Raw genomic sequence first — 14,790 nt, forward strand, 5'->3', positions numbered from 1 at the left:
ATGCACTGTGAGCTGTAAGGTCTTATATAGACAGGTGTGTGGCTTTCCTAATCAAGTCCAATCAGTATAATCAAACACAGCTGGACTCAAATGAAGGTGTAGAACCATCTCAAGGAGGATCAGAAGAAATAGACAGCACCTGAGTTAAATATGAGTGTCACGGCAAAGGGTCTGAATACTTATGACCATGTGATATTTCAGTTTTTCTTTTTTAATAAATTTGCAAAAATTTCTACATTTCTGTTTTTTTCTGTCAAGATGGGGTGCTGAGTGTACATTACTGAGAAATAAAATGAACTTTTTTGATTTTTGGAAAATGGCTGCAATGAAACAAAGAGTGAAAAATTTAAAGGGGTCTGAATACTTTCCGTACCCACTGTATCTCCGCAGTACACATTGGACAAAATTCCAAAAATGCGTAAAAAGGAAGTTACAAATGTAACATGACCCACAAACTGACAGAAAGCAATCTGCAAATGCACAAAAACTGTTTTGTGTGTAGAAGTCACTCTGTATTTTTGTGGATATGATTTTACACATCAAAAATACACATTTGTAGATAGTGAAATATTTGCGCATCATAGTACACATTTGTGGATTGTTTTCTGTGGGTTACAAATATTAAAGTACAATAAAATCTTTCATAGATAGATATTTAGAGAGCAGGGCAACTGATGACCGATATATAATGCACGTATCAAAACAAAGAAAAGTCATGTATTATTCCATGCAGAGTCCAATCTAATATACATGTTATCTCAGCCAGTAATGTGTTGTTTTAGATGGAAGCTTTATTAATGGATGAAACAGAAACATACATTGGTTTCTGCTGTAGATTTCAGTGTGACTGGTGTTTAAGGGAGAGTGGGGTATAGATAGATTAGAGCTGCTGTCATTTAGGATGAGAGAAACATTTTCACCACCTTCCCAAAGCTCACAAATGGGGAGCACAAACAACCTTTTACAGCAGCCACGGCTGCCTGCAGATGCGTCCACAGACATTTTGTGTTTATTGGCCTGGTGAGTGCAGGTATCAGTCGATGCCGATTATCTCAAAAAGCTAGATATCGGACACATTACTTGGCCAACTGATTAATCAGTCTATCACTAGATAGAAGCAACATCAGGGTATATACACAGGAATCTTGAAGTAAAATTCAATACCTTTTCAAGACTTTTTCAACATATTTTAAGACTGCTGCGCCACTTTGAGCTAACCGATTAAAACCAGCCACACATCTTTTAAAAGCGACATTTGAGTTTTTAAAATGAATTTAAATATATTTATAATATATTTATTCCATATATGTCATCAGGTTGTAACGTCACCTAAAAATTGAGACATTCACCAACTTTCTCAGTTGCCTATAACAGCCTGTATGGGCCAACTGTTTTTTACGTGAAGGACTGGTCAGATTTCCTGCAAAAAGCAACTGTCTTACATTAGCTGTGACGTTTATGTACGTAACATTACAGCAGATCATGTAAAACACAGTGTAATTTTGTGTTTTAGTTGGTTTAAACTACATAATGTGAGCATGCCTGCAATGATATGTGTGATAACTTTCATCGACCACTTGATTAATATAACAAAATTCAAACAGGCCAGGAGGGAACAAAGATGAAGAGAATAAACTGAGTGATGAATAACGTAAGTAGTGTAGGCGGTGTAGCACAGATACAACCTGGAGGAGGAACTAGTCTAAATGACTGTATTAGTATAACATTAAAAGTAAAGAATATTGTTAATTTAATAGTAAACCTTAGTTTGATATTAATATATTCATTATGTTACTATATTCAATATAATTTCATATAATAGTATATACCACTAGTATAATATTAATTCAAGTTACAGCTGTTTCAGTTTGTTTTTTTTAATTCATTAACTTTGTGCAAGAAAAATTCTCTAGGCTACATGATAGTCTCCAACCTTGATTTTAGGCAGGCTACTATCTCGTCAATAATCATAACCGTTTATGCAGAACATTTAGTTCAACATTTCTAAAGTTAGTTGCAGCACATCAAACTTTTTTTAAATCCAGCTCTATCCAGGCTGTGATTGATCTGTTCACAGAAAGTGACTGTGACGAGAGTATCGGCTTTTGAAAAGTTGAATGTGTTTCAATAAAAGGAACCGGTTTAGCTAAATAGCCAGCTAACGTTAGCCAAACCCACACGCTCCTTGAATTTTCCCTGTTGTCTTCTGTCTTACCAATTCAGCTGTTGGTGGCGCATCTCGCTTTTGTTTTTCAGGAACAGGGCTGTTCAAGTGGCCACAGAGCGACCGGCCAACCGGGTTAATCCCGTTACTCCTGATCGCCACTCCGACTATTTTTTGGACGATTAGCATTGAGGGCCGGGCGCGGTGGGAGATTATGGTCGGTTATACTCTTAAATCACAGAAGATCCCTGCGCCTAACGTTACAGAAACGAATCACACAGTCGCTACTCCTCTGCCTGTCTAGTATTTTTGGCTATGCATTAAATAAATACATTCATCTACACTTTTAGCAAACAAACTTTTGGACAAACAGAATTTTCACATTGAACAAAATATCTTCAAAATTGAATACCTTCTTAAATGGCGATTAAGACTTTTAAATTATTTTTAATGGCCTTAATTTCGCAAAATTGATTTATTACCTTTTAAGACTTTTTAAGACCCCGTGGACACCCTGAACATAAAATCTTTTTCACAAAACAAGGCACGCTTAGCTTAGCCAACACTCTTCAGTGTCATATTAAACTGAAATAGAAATGAGAATGGTGTCGATCTACTTTCACTCTCATCAAGAAAGCAAATAAGCGTATTTTCCCAAACTGTCTAGATAGACAATGGATATAGATCTCACAGCAATTCAAAACAAAAAAAAACAGAAATAAAAAAACCTCCCTTGTTTGAGCCTCTTACTTTGAAAGTCTTACCTTAAACCTTTGCAACCACTACAGTTGATTATAAAGACAAAATTAGGCAAGCAGAAAAAGAGAGAAGAAGAAATCAGACAATTAGTGTGTGAAGAAGGAGAAAAACAATTGTTCATCCATGAATACATAAAGCCAAGCTGGTTAGATTCCGGCAACAATGGCCCAGTGTTAAATCCAATCAGGAATTTCGTTCAGGTTTTTCTGGAAAACAATCATTTCTTTGTACAGATAGTCAGTGGGAAACTAGCTTTCCAAAACCAGCCACTTTTACCATTTTATTACATAAAATGATCTGTGCAGAGGAACCTGTTAGCAGAAGCAGGTGACAGATTTACGACAGAGAGCTTATTTAGCAGAATTCTTGTCCTGACATTAGTTTCCCACCCTGATGAAAAGCCTGAGTCATTGATTTTTTTACTCCTCACTGTAACTCAATAGTGACTGTTGACCTTTAAAAGTCCTTCTCATTAGTACACCATCAGCAGTGAATGACACCTATTAATCCTACAACACAAATACAATGTGAATCACACACTTCCTCCTGGCGTATTTTAAAAAAGGTCTCATAACTGTAATTCACACTTCAGAGCAGGGGTTCCCAACCTTTCTTTCACGTTAACCCCTAATATGAAGTACTTTTACACAATTAAGTCTAATTGATGAAATTAAGGGGAAAGAACAAAATGACCACCTTGACTCCATGGCCCATGTCGTCTAGCATGCTGTAGTCGATGGGCTTGCGAATGTAGCGCACAGGCCTCTCGGGATTGGCTGGGGCAATAATCTTGTGTGTGCGGGATGTGTTCTTGTTGGTGGTGAGGATGCCAATTTCCCGCCGGGCTACCTTTTCTTTGTGGATGTCCACCGTCTGAGGAGAAGAGGTGGAGGACAGCATATTTTCATGTAATTTTGTTTTTAAATTAAAACACTAGCAAACCAGCTGCTGCCGGGTCTGTGTGAGGGAGAGGTGTTTCAGACGGCTTCATAATTAGCCTAAAGTTTCTCACCTACAAGTAGTAAAGCTATTCTGTTAACAAGGCTACAACTCCAAGTAAGTAAGTTAAACCTGCAGTAACTTTTTTTTTTTGGCAGCAGCAAAACAAGCTGTGAACAGACACATATCATCACCTTTCAAACAGATATGACAAAAATGCTTGCAAACACTTATTATAGCTTGTAACTTACACATCCAGCAGTTGCAGTAACATTAGCACTGAGAGTCGTGTTTTCCCTTTCGTACTACTTCTGTAGTTTATTTTTCAAAAGTGCTTATAGGTTTTTGGCAATAACTCAGTGGAGAATGTTCTGTAGGCTACATCACGAGCCAGATGTTCCTTGATGTACTTTAAACCATTACTCATGACTAATAACTTTTTTAAAGCTGGGTCTACAACATTGCCAGCATTGTGTTGGACAGATTTGTGCTGCGGTGTTTATGAGAGAGAGCGAGAGACGAGCGAGAGGATGTGCTATGGCGCTGATCTGCAATCAAATAAGATTTTAAATAGGCCTAGTAAAATAAAAAATAATAAACGAAAATCAGTATGTAGCGGTCAGCGGGCCGCCACAAATAAATGAACGTATAGGAAACATTGCCTTTCCTCTGTCTCTGCAGCTCGGTTGTTGCTGCTGCAGTGGTCTGAGTAACTGGGACCAGAGGGCTCTGTGGGCATGACTGGCACCGGCCGGCTGGCACTCCTAACCTTGCGGGCACTTGTGGAGCTTCAACCTCGAAAACGTTTTCGATTCGCCATCAACTTTGGTAAAACTGCCAATATTCAAATTCTACACAGTTGATTTCTCGCCTCAAAAGTGTTATTAGTGATTAAATAACGCCCAAACTTATAAAAACACAAGCTGTTCTGCTGTTCGCCCCTTTCTCTGCTTCTTTCCTGCTTCTTGCATAAATGCTTCTTCTACGCGAGTAGTCTTACAGTCAAGCAGTCATGGCAGACAATGGAAGCGATACTGCCCCCAGCACTTCCTGTAGTGCATTGCAGTTAGAAATAAACAACAGTCTTGAGAAGCTGCGGTCTTTATTCACCGTCCACTGTAACCTCTACTGTACATTTACTGCTGAACAAGCCTCGTTGCTGACCAGTTTCTCTCCATTCACCGGGGCACCCATTCACACACTCGCTCCGTCTATTCCTCCTCTACCACCAACACACACTGACCCCTGCGGCTTAGCTAAGAAAGTTGGGATCAGCTGGGATCATCACAAACATGACAACAGACAGATAAGACAGTAATACTGAACCTGTCGTTTATGTGGAACAGAAAAGCTAACGTTACTCACTTGTCCTGCAGAAACAGAGCAACCTCAGCATTGGTTTTACATGCTTTCAAATCTAGGAGATTGATCCAGCATTGAAACTCCTCACAGATGTTAACATAGGTCTTCCCCTCGCCTGGTTATATAACTTGTTTCACAATTCCTCAGACCTTTCCCTCTCTGGCTGTTTCTCAGCCATCTTCACAGCTATAGAGTCGCATATTGAGTACAGCATTTTCCAAGGTGCCGGTGTTTGAGTAGTATGTAGCTGCAGTACTGGAGGCTGCAATTTCAGGACCGCAATCCTAGAACTGGAACTGCATTTGTAAGACCCTTGTTTACTTTGACACTGCCAGCTAGCTGGCTAGATAGGTTACTCTTGATAATATTGGTTTGTTTACGTTCTCTCTCCCACTGCTTCGAACGCGCTACCGCCACCTACTGCCCGCTCTGAGCAGCTTTGTTTGTGCTCAATTTACAGACCCAGGGCTGTGTGGGAAAACCGGATTTTTTTTCCAGAGCACACGAAAAACAGAGCTAGCGACCCAGGAGAAAATATTCGCTAAATTTAATATACAGTGTACTGGATAAGAATCGCAAAGTATCACTTTAATTCTGTTTTTGGTCTAAATTCTGACATTTTACTCACAAATCTTTGAGGGTTCAATTAGGATAAGACTCTGGTGGGGTAATCACTCCTCTTGGCAGGTGAGCCAATAAGGTAATTTGTGGGATTTTTCTAAGTCAGTTGCTGACCTGTGAGATGTGGTTGATGGAGGACTCCATACGGCGCAACTGCGATGCCTGGATGTCAAGCATCTGCAGGACATTGTTGGCCAGAGTGTTGATCAGGTAGGCTACACTGGCCAGAGACTGGGTGGTGTAGTTCTTGGTCTCCTCCAGTGCCCTCTGTTTGTCTGGGGACTGTATGAGAGAAAGGAGACAGCAGAAAGAAGAGTGACATTTGACTTTTAAAAAAAAAAGAGAGATAGATTTGCATTTTATGTGCAAAGGAAGCAGCCAAACCCAGCTTACAATGAACCTTTGTTCCAGATGACATAGTAAAACAGGTTGAAAGCCAATATTTCCTGGGCATGACCATTGGCACTGCAGTTGACATCATTACTGATGAATGTGCTGAACATTTTCTCAATTAATCAATTTGTCTATAAAATGCCCATCACAATTTCCCAAGCCCAAAGTGATCATCAAATCGCTTATGTTGTCTGACCAGCACTCCAAAATGCAGATATGTTCAATATTCTGTCATTTTGGACAAGGAAAAACAAACAAAAAGACAAATCCTCACCAAAAGACTACCTGGAGTGGGAGACATTGCTTGAAAATCAGTTTAAATTGTTGAAGATTTGGTTTTCAGTCCATCAATTAACTGACTAATTGTTGCAGCTCAGCGTATGTAAAGTAATGCAGCTCTGACGTGAAAATTCTCAACTCAGCATAAAGAAATGAAGATAAACTTCACATAAAATAAATGTATGAAATCAGAAGCATTGAAATATTTACTATAATAGATTTTTAACATTTAACTGAAATAATGATTGATTGTTGAGTTTAAGGCTAGCCAAAGTAAGCCACAGTCCTCAGCTGAAAATGTACACACATGCGTTTGTTGTTCTTTTTGGGCCGTAAGTTGTAACCGCACCATCATGAGTTAACTGGGTGGCGGGGAGTTTCACCTTTTAACTCACCTGCAGCTCTCTCTGTAGTTCAGACAATCCCTGCTACCTGTGTGTGCTAATCCATCCCTTCACCCATATTCTTAGTCTTTATAATTAGGAGTTCAGTGTCTTGCTCAGGCACACATTGGTGTCTCACAGTGGATTCGAACCCAAGTCTCTCACACACAGACCAAAGTCTTATCCACTGCCCCATCTCCATCCAAAAAATTCATCGCTGCAGGTCTAATCTGTCTTCAAGGTTTTTTAAAACGAAAGCTAAAAACTACAGCCTTCCTTTGTTGTGACACTAAGATCTCAGGTGCTAAATGAACACATAATGCAAGAGGGGTTTACTTTGATTCAGATGACCTAAACTAAAGATCATCCTTGTAGCACAGACACAAAAGGGAACAATCCATGAACAGATACAGTTATGTAGCTAATAAATTTAACCCTGAGTGCAATTTGTGGCAGCAGGGTGGAGAGGAACTGCTGCTTCACAGCTTTCAGTGCCAAGAAGTAACATTTTAGTCAAGTAAAAAAATAAACCCTTTAATGGCAGTGAAGTGAGCAGCAAGTAATGCAACTTGCAGCCAGTGGTTTGGCCGTGGGTACAGCGTGGGCAGGTGGATCAGCTCATGTTTCTGCTGTGAAGCAAAAATGGTCGTTATTTAAGCTTTAATTTGTCTTATGTGGCAGTAAACTAATTATTTATAAGATTCAGACGTTAGGAAACAGTGATGATAGATAATGAAAAGAATCGTTAGTTGGAGCCTCATTTATAAAGTGAGGTGAATACTTAAAGATTGATTCATTACTAATTTTAAAAAGTGAACTGTTGTAAACAAACAGCTGATGCAACTAGTCAGGGTCTAAAATTAATCAGAAACTAATTTTACAAAATTATCATTTAAAGAATTTTTCCAAACATTGGATGTTCCCCTGCTTTTTAAATTCTTTTTCTCATCTTATGTTCTAATACATTTATTATATTTGGGTTTTGAACTGGTGGTCGGACAAAACAAGCCATAACTGACAACTGCGATGGGCATCTTTCACTATTATCGGATGCTAATTGACTAACCTGGAAAATAGTCTGTAGAGTAATTAATTTTGCAAACCGTAAAGCAAAGAATCTTTTCATTATCTATTTCAACCCTGCATGCACTTCCTTCTGTGGGTACAGCATAGCAGCAGATTGATTACAACACGCTCTGGGTCAGAGCAGCATTGGGGTTGTGATTGGATATAGATTAATTGGTATCCTTTGATCTTTTCAATTTAAAAAGTATGCTGCCAACTGACAGGACAGCCCAAAAAATATAGGTGTTCCAATACATTTCTTTGTATCTCAGTTGCAGTCCCAAGATATCCATTGACTGATTGCTTGACATGTCAAATGCAAATCAGGAAATGGGAACAATCTCACTATTTGTACAGTGAAATACAGTCATGCTGTTAAACTTTACTTCTGTAACACACAACACATTTGGATCAGATTTTTTGGCTAAACTGATTATTGTGAAACTGAATAAAGATAAAACCCAACGAGGCAGCACATTAAAGCTACAAGCCGGGGTCTACCCCACGGGCTGAACCAGCTGCATCCTCAGTGGGAATACGTCTGTTCCCTTTTATGTGAAACAGAATGTGCTTGTGATACAAGATGCATTTCTGTGGAATCACAAAGAGCAATCCAATCCAACAAATCATCAGGAAAACAAACAAACAGTTTCATTTAAAGGTGGGGAGAGGGTGCAGCACTGAGAAACAGGTTGTGTGGCAAAAGTCAGGAGTATGTAGCTTTAGCTCCTACCTGCAGGGCAGAGAAGAGACAGAACTCATCTATTGGCCACACCTGCTACTACGTAGACTGAATGATTATACAATTTTTGGAAGGGAAGGATGAATGCATGGACCAATAACATATGTCTAGGTTAGTAGGGCTGGGAATCAAACACAGGTTCCAAGGTGCACTGTACCAAATTTCCAAGAACTGTGGATCTGTTAAGACACGTGCATTTGGATTCTGCTTATCGGTTCCTAACTTTCTGCATATTTCAGCGTGGCTCCCGATTGAACTGCAGTGACCATTTTACAGCTCATAAAAGTGTCACCTATCTGCCAGGACCCGCTACGCCGACCTAACGTCACCTCCTTTGTTACGCAGTACGTCAACAAAGCATGAAGAAGACAGTCCTTCAGTTTCCATTCCTGGACCATGGCGGACCGCAGCAAACGCTCCAAAGTTTGGCTTAACTTCATTAAAAAAAGAAATGCAACACCTGCAGTAAGGAGATTTGGTGCAAGGGAGGAAGCAGCTCCAACATGACGAAACATTTACTTCAACATGGCGTAAATTTGAAAGAACGCAACTTGTTCAATGTGTCGCACTCTCCCAGCTAACCTAACCCCTAACCCAGAAACTCCTTTCACTTTAGCCACAAAAGTGAAGAAGGGTTAAGGATAAAGGTCACCGAGCGCAGACAAGATATGTGTTGAAGAGTTTGGATTTAGAGGCAAGATTCCATAGGAACTGGGTTCGATAACTAGCATCAGAATAGTTAAAACTATAACATGACGCCAGAGATTGTTGTGACACCTAAAACTGATAAGAGGAAACACTAAATTATATGTCACTGATGAGGAAACTGTATTTAATATTGATCAGTCACATCTGGCTGATACCAAGTCAACTTAACAAGGTCAGTATTGGACCTGATACCGATCTAGCGGGTCACATGGGTGTATCCCTATTTATCAAATTAAGGGCTAATAAAAACCATAAAAAGCAGAACGTCACAGACAAATCACTGCCTGAAAGTATCCTCAAGTTGTTTAAAATGAGAGTCAATATGATTTGAGAAGAGTATACGCAGCACACTCTGTATATGTTTGATAATGTTTTAAAATAATTAAAAAGGACATATTGAAAAGTCGGTTCACAATGTAAAGTTGGCATTACTATAATAAGGATTGTAACAAATGTGTCTGATGTTACAGTTGACATCAAATAGGGAGTGTTTTGTAAAAATGGCATAACTTAAAATCCCTATTGGTGCATTATTTTCTATATTAGTACTATATTGTTTTAAGTAATTATCATTTTTGTTGGTTTCCCCGCAAAGAGTTTGTGTAATTAATTACAAACCAAAATACATTTCAAACATGTAAGATATGTCATATTCTTAGTTGTTTTAATAGCTGGAAATGTCATGTCATGACAACAAAAAAAAAAAGACTTGGGGATGAAATCCATCCACCATTTTTTCTGGTCCACAGTGCAATGCAACTACAGGAAAGACTCTGAATGTGACAAACTTTCCTCAACTCCTTTTCTCACTAGCTTTCCCCATATTGAACCCACACCTGAATCACAACGAGCCAACTCACTCCTCTTCAGGTGGTTGTGAAAAAAAATGTGGGAAGACAAAAAAACTCCTGGAAGGTGTCAGACTGATATTTTATTCTGTGAAAAAACATGGTTTTAATATTAGTTCACATACCTGTAGCACATGTTACCAGTGGAAAAATAAAAGACTATCCAACAAGTATCCATTCCTACATGACTGATGTTACAAGGAACCCAGCTTTAGGACAGACATGGCAGAGTGAAGATGTGAATTAGGACTGAGAGGGAGAGGTGAAAAATACCACTAAAAACCCCTCCGACAAATACTTCTGTCCAGCTAATCTACAAGTGGTACTATCCATCTGACAGCAGCTTGGAAAACCTGGCAGGGTGAGAAGAAACCAGGGTAGCCTGCCAGACAGCACACTGACAAAATTCAACCTGTCAGACCCGATTGGCCCTGTTTATCAAGGATGGCATATTTCAGTATCACACCTTGTCAAAACCTCTCCCAGCTAAACACTGTGGTCCCAATGTTCAACCCCCTATGTGATAACAGGCTTGAGACGAAGCTCAGCTGGAGATCACACCGGCAGAATATTACTGAAGCTCTGAATGGGATTGACTGTACTTTCACACCAGCCAAAATGCTGTGCAAATCAACAAAGAAAATGTTGACTCAAGAGATGCAAGATTACACTGTCCCTCCCAACCCGAAGAACACTGTATGAATGAAGATAAGAAATCGTGTAGATACCGGCATTTAACTAAGCATTACGTTAAGAGCAAGTCGCTATGTTTCAGTCCAACACCACAACTAACTGATTGCCATACGTGTGCACTACATTAGAGCCACATACAAAAAAATAAATTAAAGAAAACAGACTTTTTATAAAATCGCGTCAAGCTGGATTCGAACTCATCTGAGCAAAAGGTAACTTTTTTTCCCCCCCATTTCTCCACATTACCTGCGAGCTAACCGAGCAATCATAGATTACGGTTGTCCAGTCACGTATTGATGAAGCTTGTCATCATCCACGTAACAAATTTGTTTTGGATGATCTAAAACAACTGGTTACCTTGAGTGATTTTAAAAAAATACCACAACATGTTTATCACGGTGTTTTTCTCGAGGCTTCGGCAATATTGACTCCCTAGACACTATGACACATGAATACTTTTAAACAGTGACGAATACTGTGAAAACATGAATTTATTGTCAACACCGAGGCACAGGAAGAGTAGAAGTGGAAATATTCTGCCCACAACACTGTAGGCCTAAGGCATGGACTTAACGATTTCCAGCCATCATCCAACACAAAAAGCATGCTCAAGTCAGAATTAGGAAATGAAAAACTGGAATTTGTAAGGAAGTTACTTTGTGTTTTACACTTGATAAACAAGCAGCAACGGCGGTACCTGGTTTAGGCTAATGTAGGCTTATGAAGATGAGCTTGAACAACTACTAACAAGTTAAATGGGTTTTAAGTTAGTGTTTTGGGAAATAAACGAGGCTCAACTTGCAGTAGGCTACACAGTGTAACTCATTGAATGCGTGTGTGGGGACAGGAATGGGAACGCCTCCGAACTTGTCTGAGAATCCTCCGGTTTTTAAGATTTTTTCTGTATCAAAGTAATTCACTCACAGTGGTCAGTACATCCAATGGTACACAGCACAAATTAACTGTCTTCGGTTAATTCAGCGAACAGTATATGAACAAATGATTCACGGATTGAAATGTTTGGGTCATTTATTGTATCCTATTTCAATGGCCCACCACGCTGAGGTCATTATTTGGAGCAGCTAAAGCTCGGCATTAAAACGCGGATTGGACGAGCACTTACTGGTAAAGAGGTCTGAGTGGGTGCCTCGTATTTTACTACAGCCTACAATATAGGAAGGATGGATGTGAATTAAGTCCATGCCTTAGGCCTATAGTGTTGTGGGCAGAATATTTCCACTTCTACTCTTCCTGTGGCTCGGTGTTGACAATAAATTCATGTTTTCACAGTATAGTCGGAGTTAGATCGTCACTGTGTAAAAGCATTCCCGTGTCATAGTGTGAGGGGGCTGTAATGCAGTGGTCAATATTGCCGAAGCCTCGAGAAAAACACCTTGATAAACATGTTGTGGTATTTTTAAGATCGCTCAAGGTAACCAGTTGTTTTAGATCAGCCCCAACAAAGTGTTACCTGGATGATGACGTGTTTGATCAATATGTGACTGGAAATCATTTATTTGTAACTGCTCGGTTAGCTCGAAGGTAACGTGGAGTGATTGGAGAAGATACTGCGTTTTACTCAGATGAGTTCGAAACCAGCTTGACGCGATTTTATAAAAAGTCTGTTTTCTTTAATTTATTTTTTCGTATGTGGCTCTAATGTAGTGCTCACTTATACAATCATGATCGCCGCAGTAGATTAAAGATGCGACTTGAAACTCGCCAGGAACATGTTTGTGAATGTGTGACGAATCTGGGGATGAAGTCAGTCCGCAGCTGCTGCGCACAACACGCGCACGCGTATGGCAACCAGTTAGTTTTAAAACCAGTAGGGCTACAACACCGGTAGCGGCAGTGATTGATCGAGCAGAGCGCACAGATGTTGATTTTCACGGTGCCTGTTTGGTAATTTCGACCGTGGGTGATGCCGAGCAGCTGGCTAGCAAGCTTCCAGGCTAACGCGATAGCCTTCGATTGATGTAACGTGATAACAAGTCATACACATTGTTCTGTCGTTAGCAATATGAACGTAACATTAAAGGTAATGTTGATACCTCTTGATATTAATGAAGCGGGAAAATGTCAAATTATGCGTTAGTTCTCAGACAAAAAGCCCTGACAGCGGGTTGTTTTTGCTTTAGCCGAAGCTAGCTAGCTAACACGGCTGCATCACATCGGTAGCTTTAGCTACAGCTAGCAGCATCGGTTCGCCCCACAGTGGTGTCGTCAGTGATGCCCTTCAAAAAAAGGACCTACACCGTGTTTTCTTCCACGCATGTGACAGCCTACCTGGACATAGTTGCTCTCGCAGTACTCCGCGACCCTTTCCAAATTGGTGAAACTATCCAGTAGTGCGCTTCGTCCTGCTGGAATCTCCTCTTCCAGAAGCATTTGTAGCTCCGCCATTTTCACATCTTTAGCGGAGCGGCGCGTGTGTGTCGGTTTGGGCTCGCTGCCGCCATCGCGGCAGTGTGAGGTACTGCAGGGCTCTACCAGCAGCTGGTGGAGAGCAGGAGTGCCCAATGTATAATATTTCAGAACAGGAATTACTCCCATTTGGTTGAATGCTTTAGTGGTTTCCAAATTGCTGCTTAAATGCATGTAATAGGTTTACTGTAGTGATATTTTTATTATGTTTCAGGTCTCTAATATTGTACTTTCACACTAACTCAATGACTACTTGTAATAAAAATAAGACCATATTTATTTCCCTTGGGTGATCCAGTTTTTATTCTTTTATCACTCCCTCTCCACAGAATCAGTTACAGAGCAGCAGGCTTGGCTCTGGTGAGAAAATTGAAACTTTCCCAAGGGCCCTTAGAAGCACAGATATTAAAAATCATTCATCTTATTCATTTAGCTGACACTTTGATCCAAAGCGACTTACAATTTTTTACATATGTCTGAGGTCGCACGCCTCTGAAGCAACTAGTGCAGAGGTCACTAATAGGCGGACCGCGGTCCGGGTCCGGATCCGGACCCAGCCGCCGTCCTCTCCGGACCGCCGACCTACAGCCCATTTATTATTGAGACTTACTACCTCGTGACGGAGCGTTTCTATTTTAACCCGCGCAGCTTTTCTAGCATTTACTGTACTGGTTTAGAGGACCAGGAAACTCACAGACCAATCGCATGTGCTCCAATCGTCTCATGTGACGCTGCTCAGCCAATCAAATCTGTGCATACCGATGCTTGCGAGTCGAGTCCGCGAGATTCACCAGAGACGTTTTGGAAACACACCCGAATTGAGGAGACGAAAGATAAAAGAGATTTCACATGACTTTTAATCAAGAATTTACAGATTTTTACATGTACATTCCTCCCACGGGCAGTTCAAAACCAGAGTAAAGCTGCAAGCAGCGTTGGGCGGGCCCTCGCACTTGTAGCGAGTCTGCGTGTGAGCCGGCCGAGTCGCATATTCTGGAGCTCTGCCGGTGCGGCTTTGAATTTCCTACGCGTTTCCGACGCCGCATGAAGGTGCTATATGTCACTTCCTGTGTCCCCTATGTGGAGCTACATAGCACTTGCCGCTATGAATATAAATCGGTATTGGTGTGTAGATGTCTGCGGGGTGGGAGAGTTATCAAGCACGTAAAGTTTGTTTCAGATGTGAGCATGTACACTGAACAATAATGTACCCAAACAATAAAATAAATTCCTTTTATATTTCCCTGCCTTGTTGTTCATGTGTACATACAGAGGAAGAATGTGAGAACAGCACACATTTCATCGTTACTGTGTGTTAGAGCATGGGAGAACAGTGGATACTTTTAATACAGCCCACACCCCTAATACTGTGTAACTATAACAAGTAGAGAACAGAAGAAAAAGATG

General features: G+C 40.4%; 1 protein-coding gene across 1 annotated transcript in view; it reads right to left on the reverse strand.

Moving 5' to 3' along the window:
- Positions 1 to 13,436, reverse strand: part of abi2b (abl-interactor 2b) — a 36,989-nt gene extending 23,553 nt beyond the window's left edge. The window contains exons 1-3 of the mRNA XM_046060070.1: positions 13,246 to 13,436; positions 5,960 to 6,127; positions 3,605 to 3,796 (exon numbers count right to left, since the gene is read on the reverse strand). Of these exons, the coding sequence (XP_045916026.1) occupies positions 3,605 to 3,796; positions 5,960 to 6,127; positions 13,246 to 13,362 (477 nt within the window). The 5' untranslated portion in view covers positions 13,363 to 13,436. The remainder of the gene's footprint in view (positions 1 to 3,604; positions 3,797 to 5,959; positions 6,128 to 13,245) is intronic.
- Between the last annotated feature and the right edge of the window lie 1,354 nt (positions 13,437 to 14,790).

This window comes from Micropterus dolomieu, linkage group LG01 (assembly GCF_021292245.1).
Source record: "Micropterus dolomieu isolate WLL.071019.BEF.003 ecotype Adirondacks linkage group LG01, ASM2129224v1, whole genome shotgun sequence".
In the NCBI taxonomy this organism is placed as follows: domain Eukaryota; kingdom Metazoa; phylum Chordata; class Actinopteri; order Centrarchiformes; family Centrarchidae; genus Micropterus; species Micropterus dolomieu.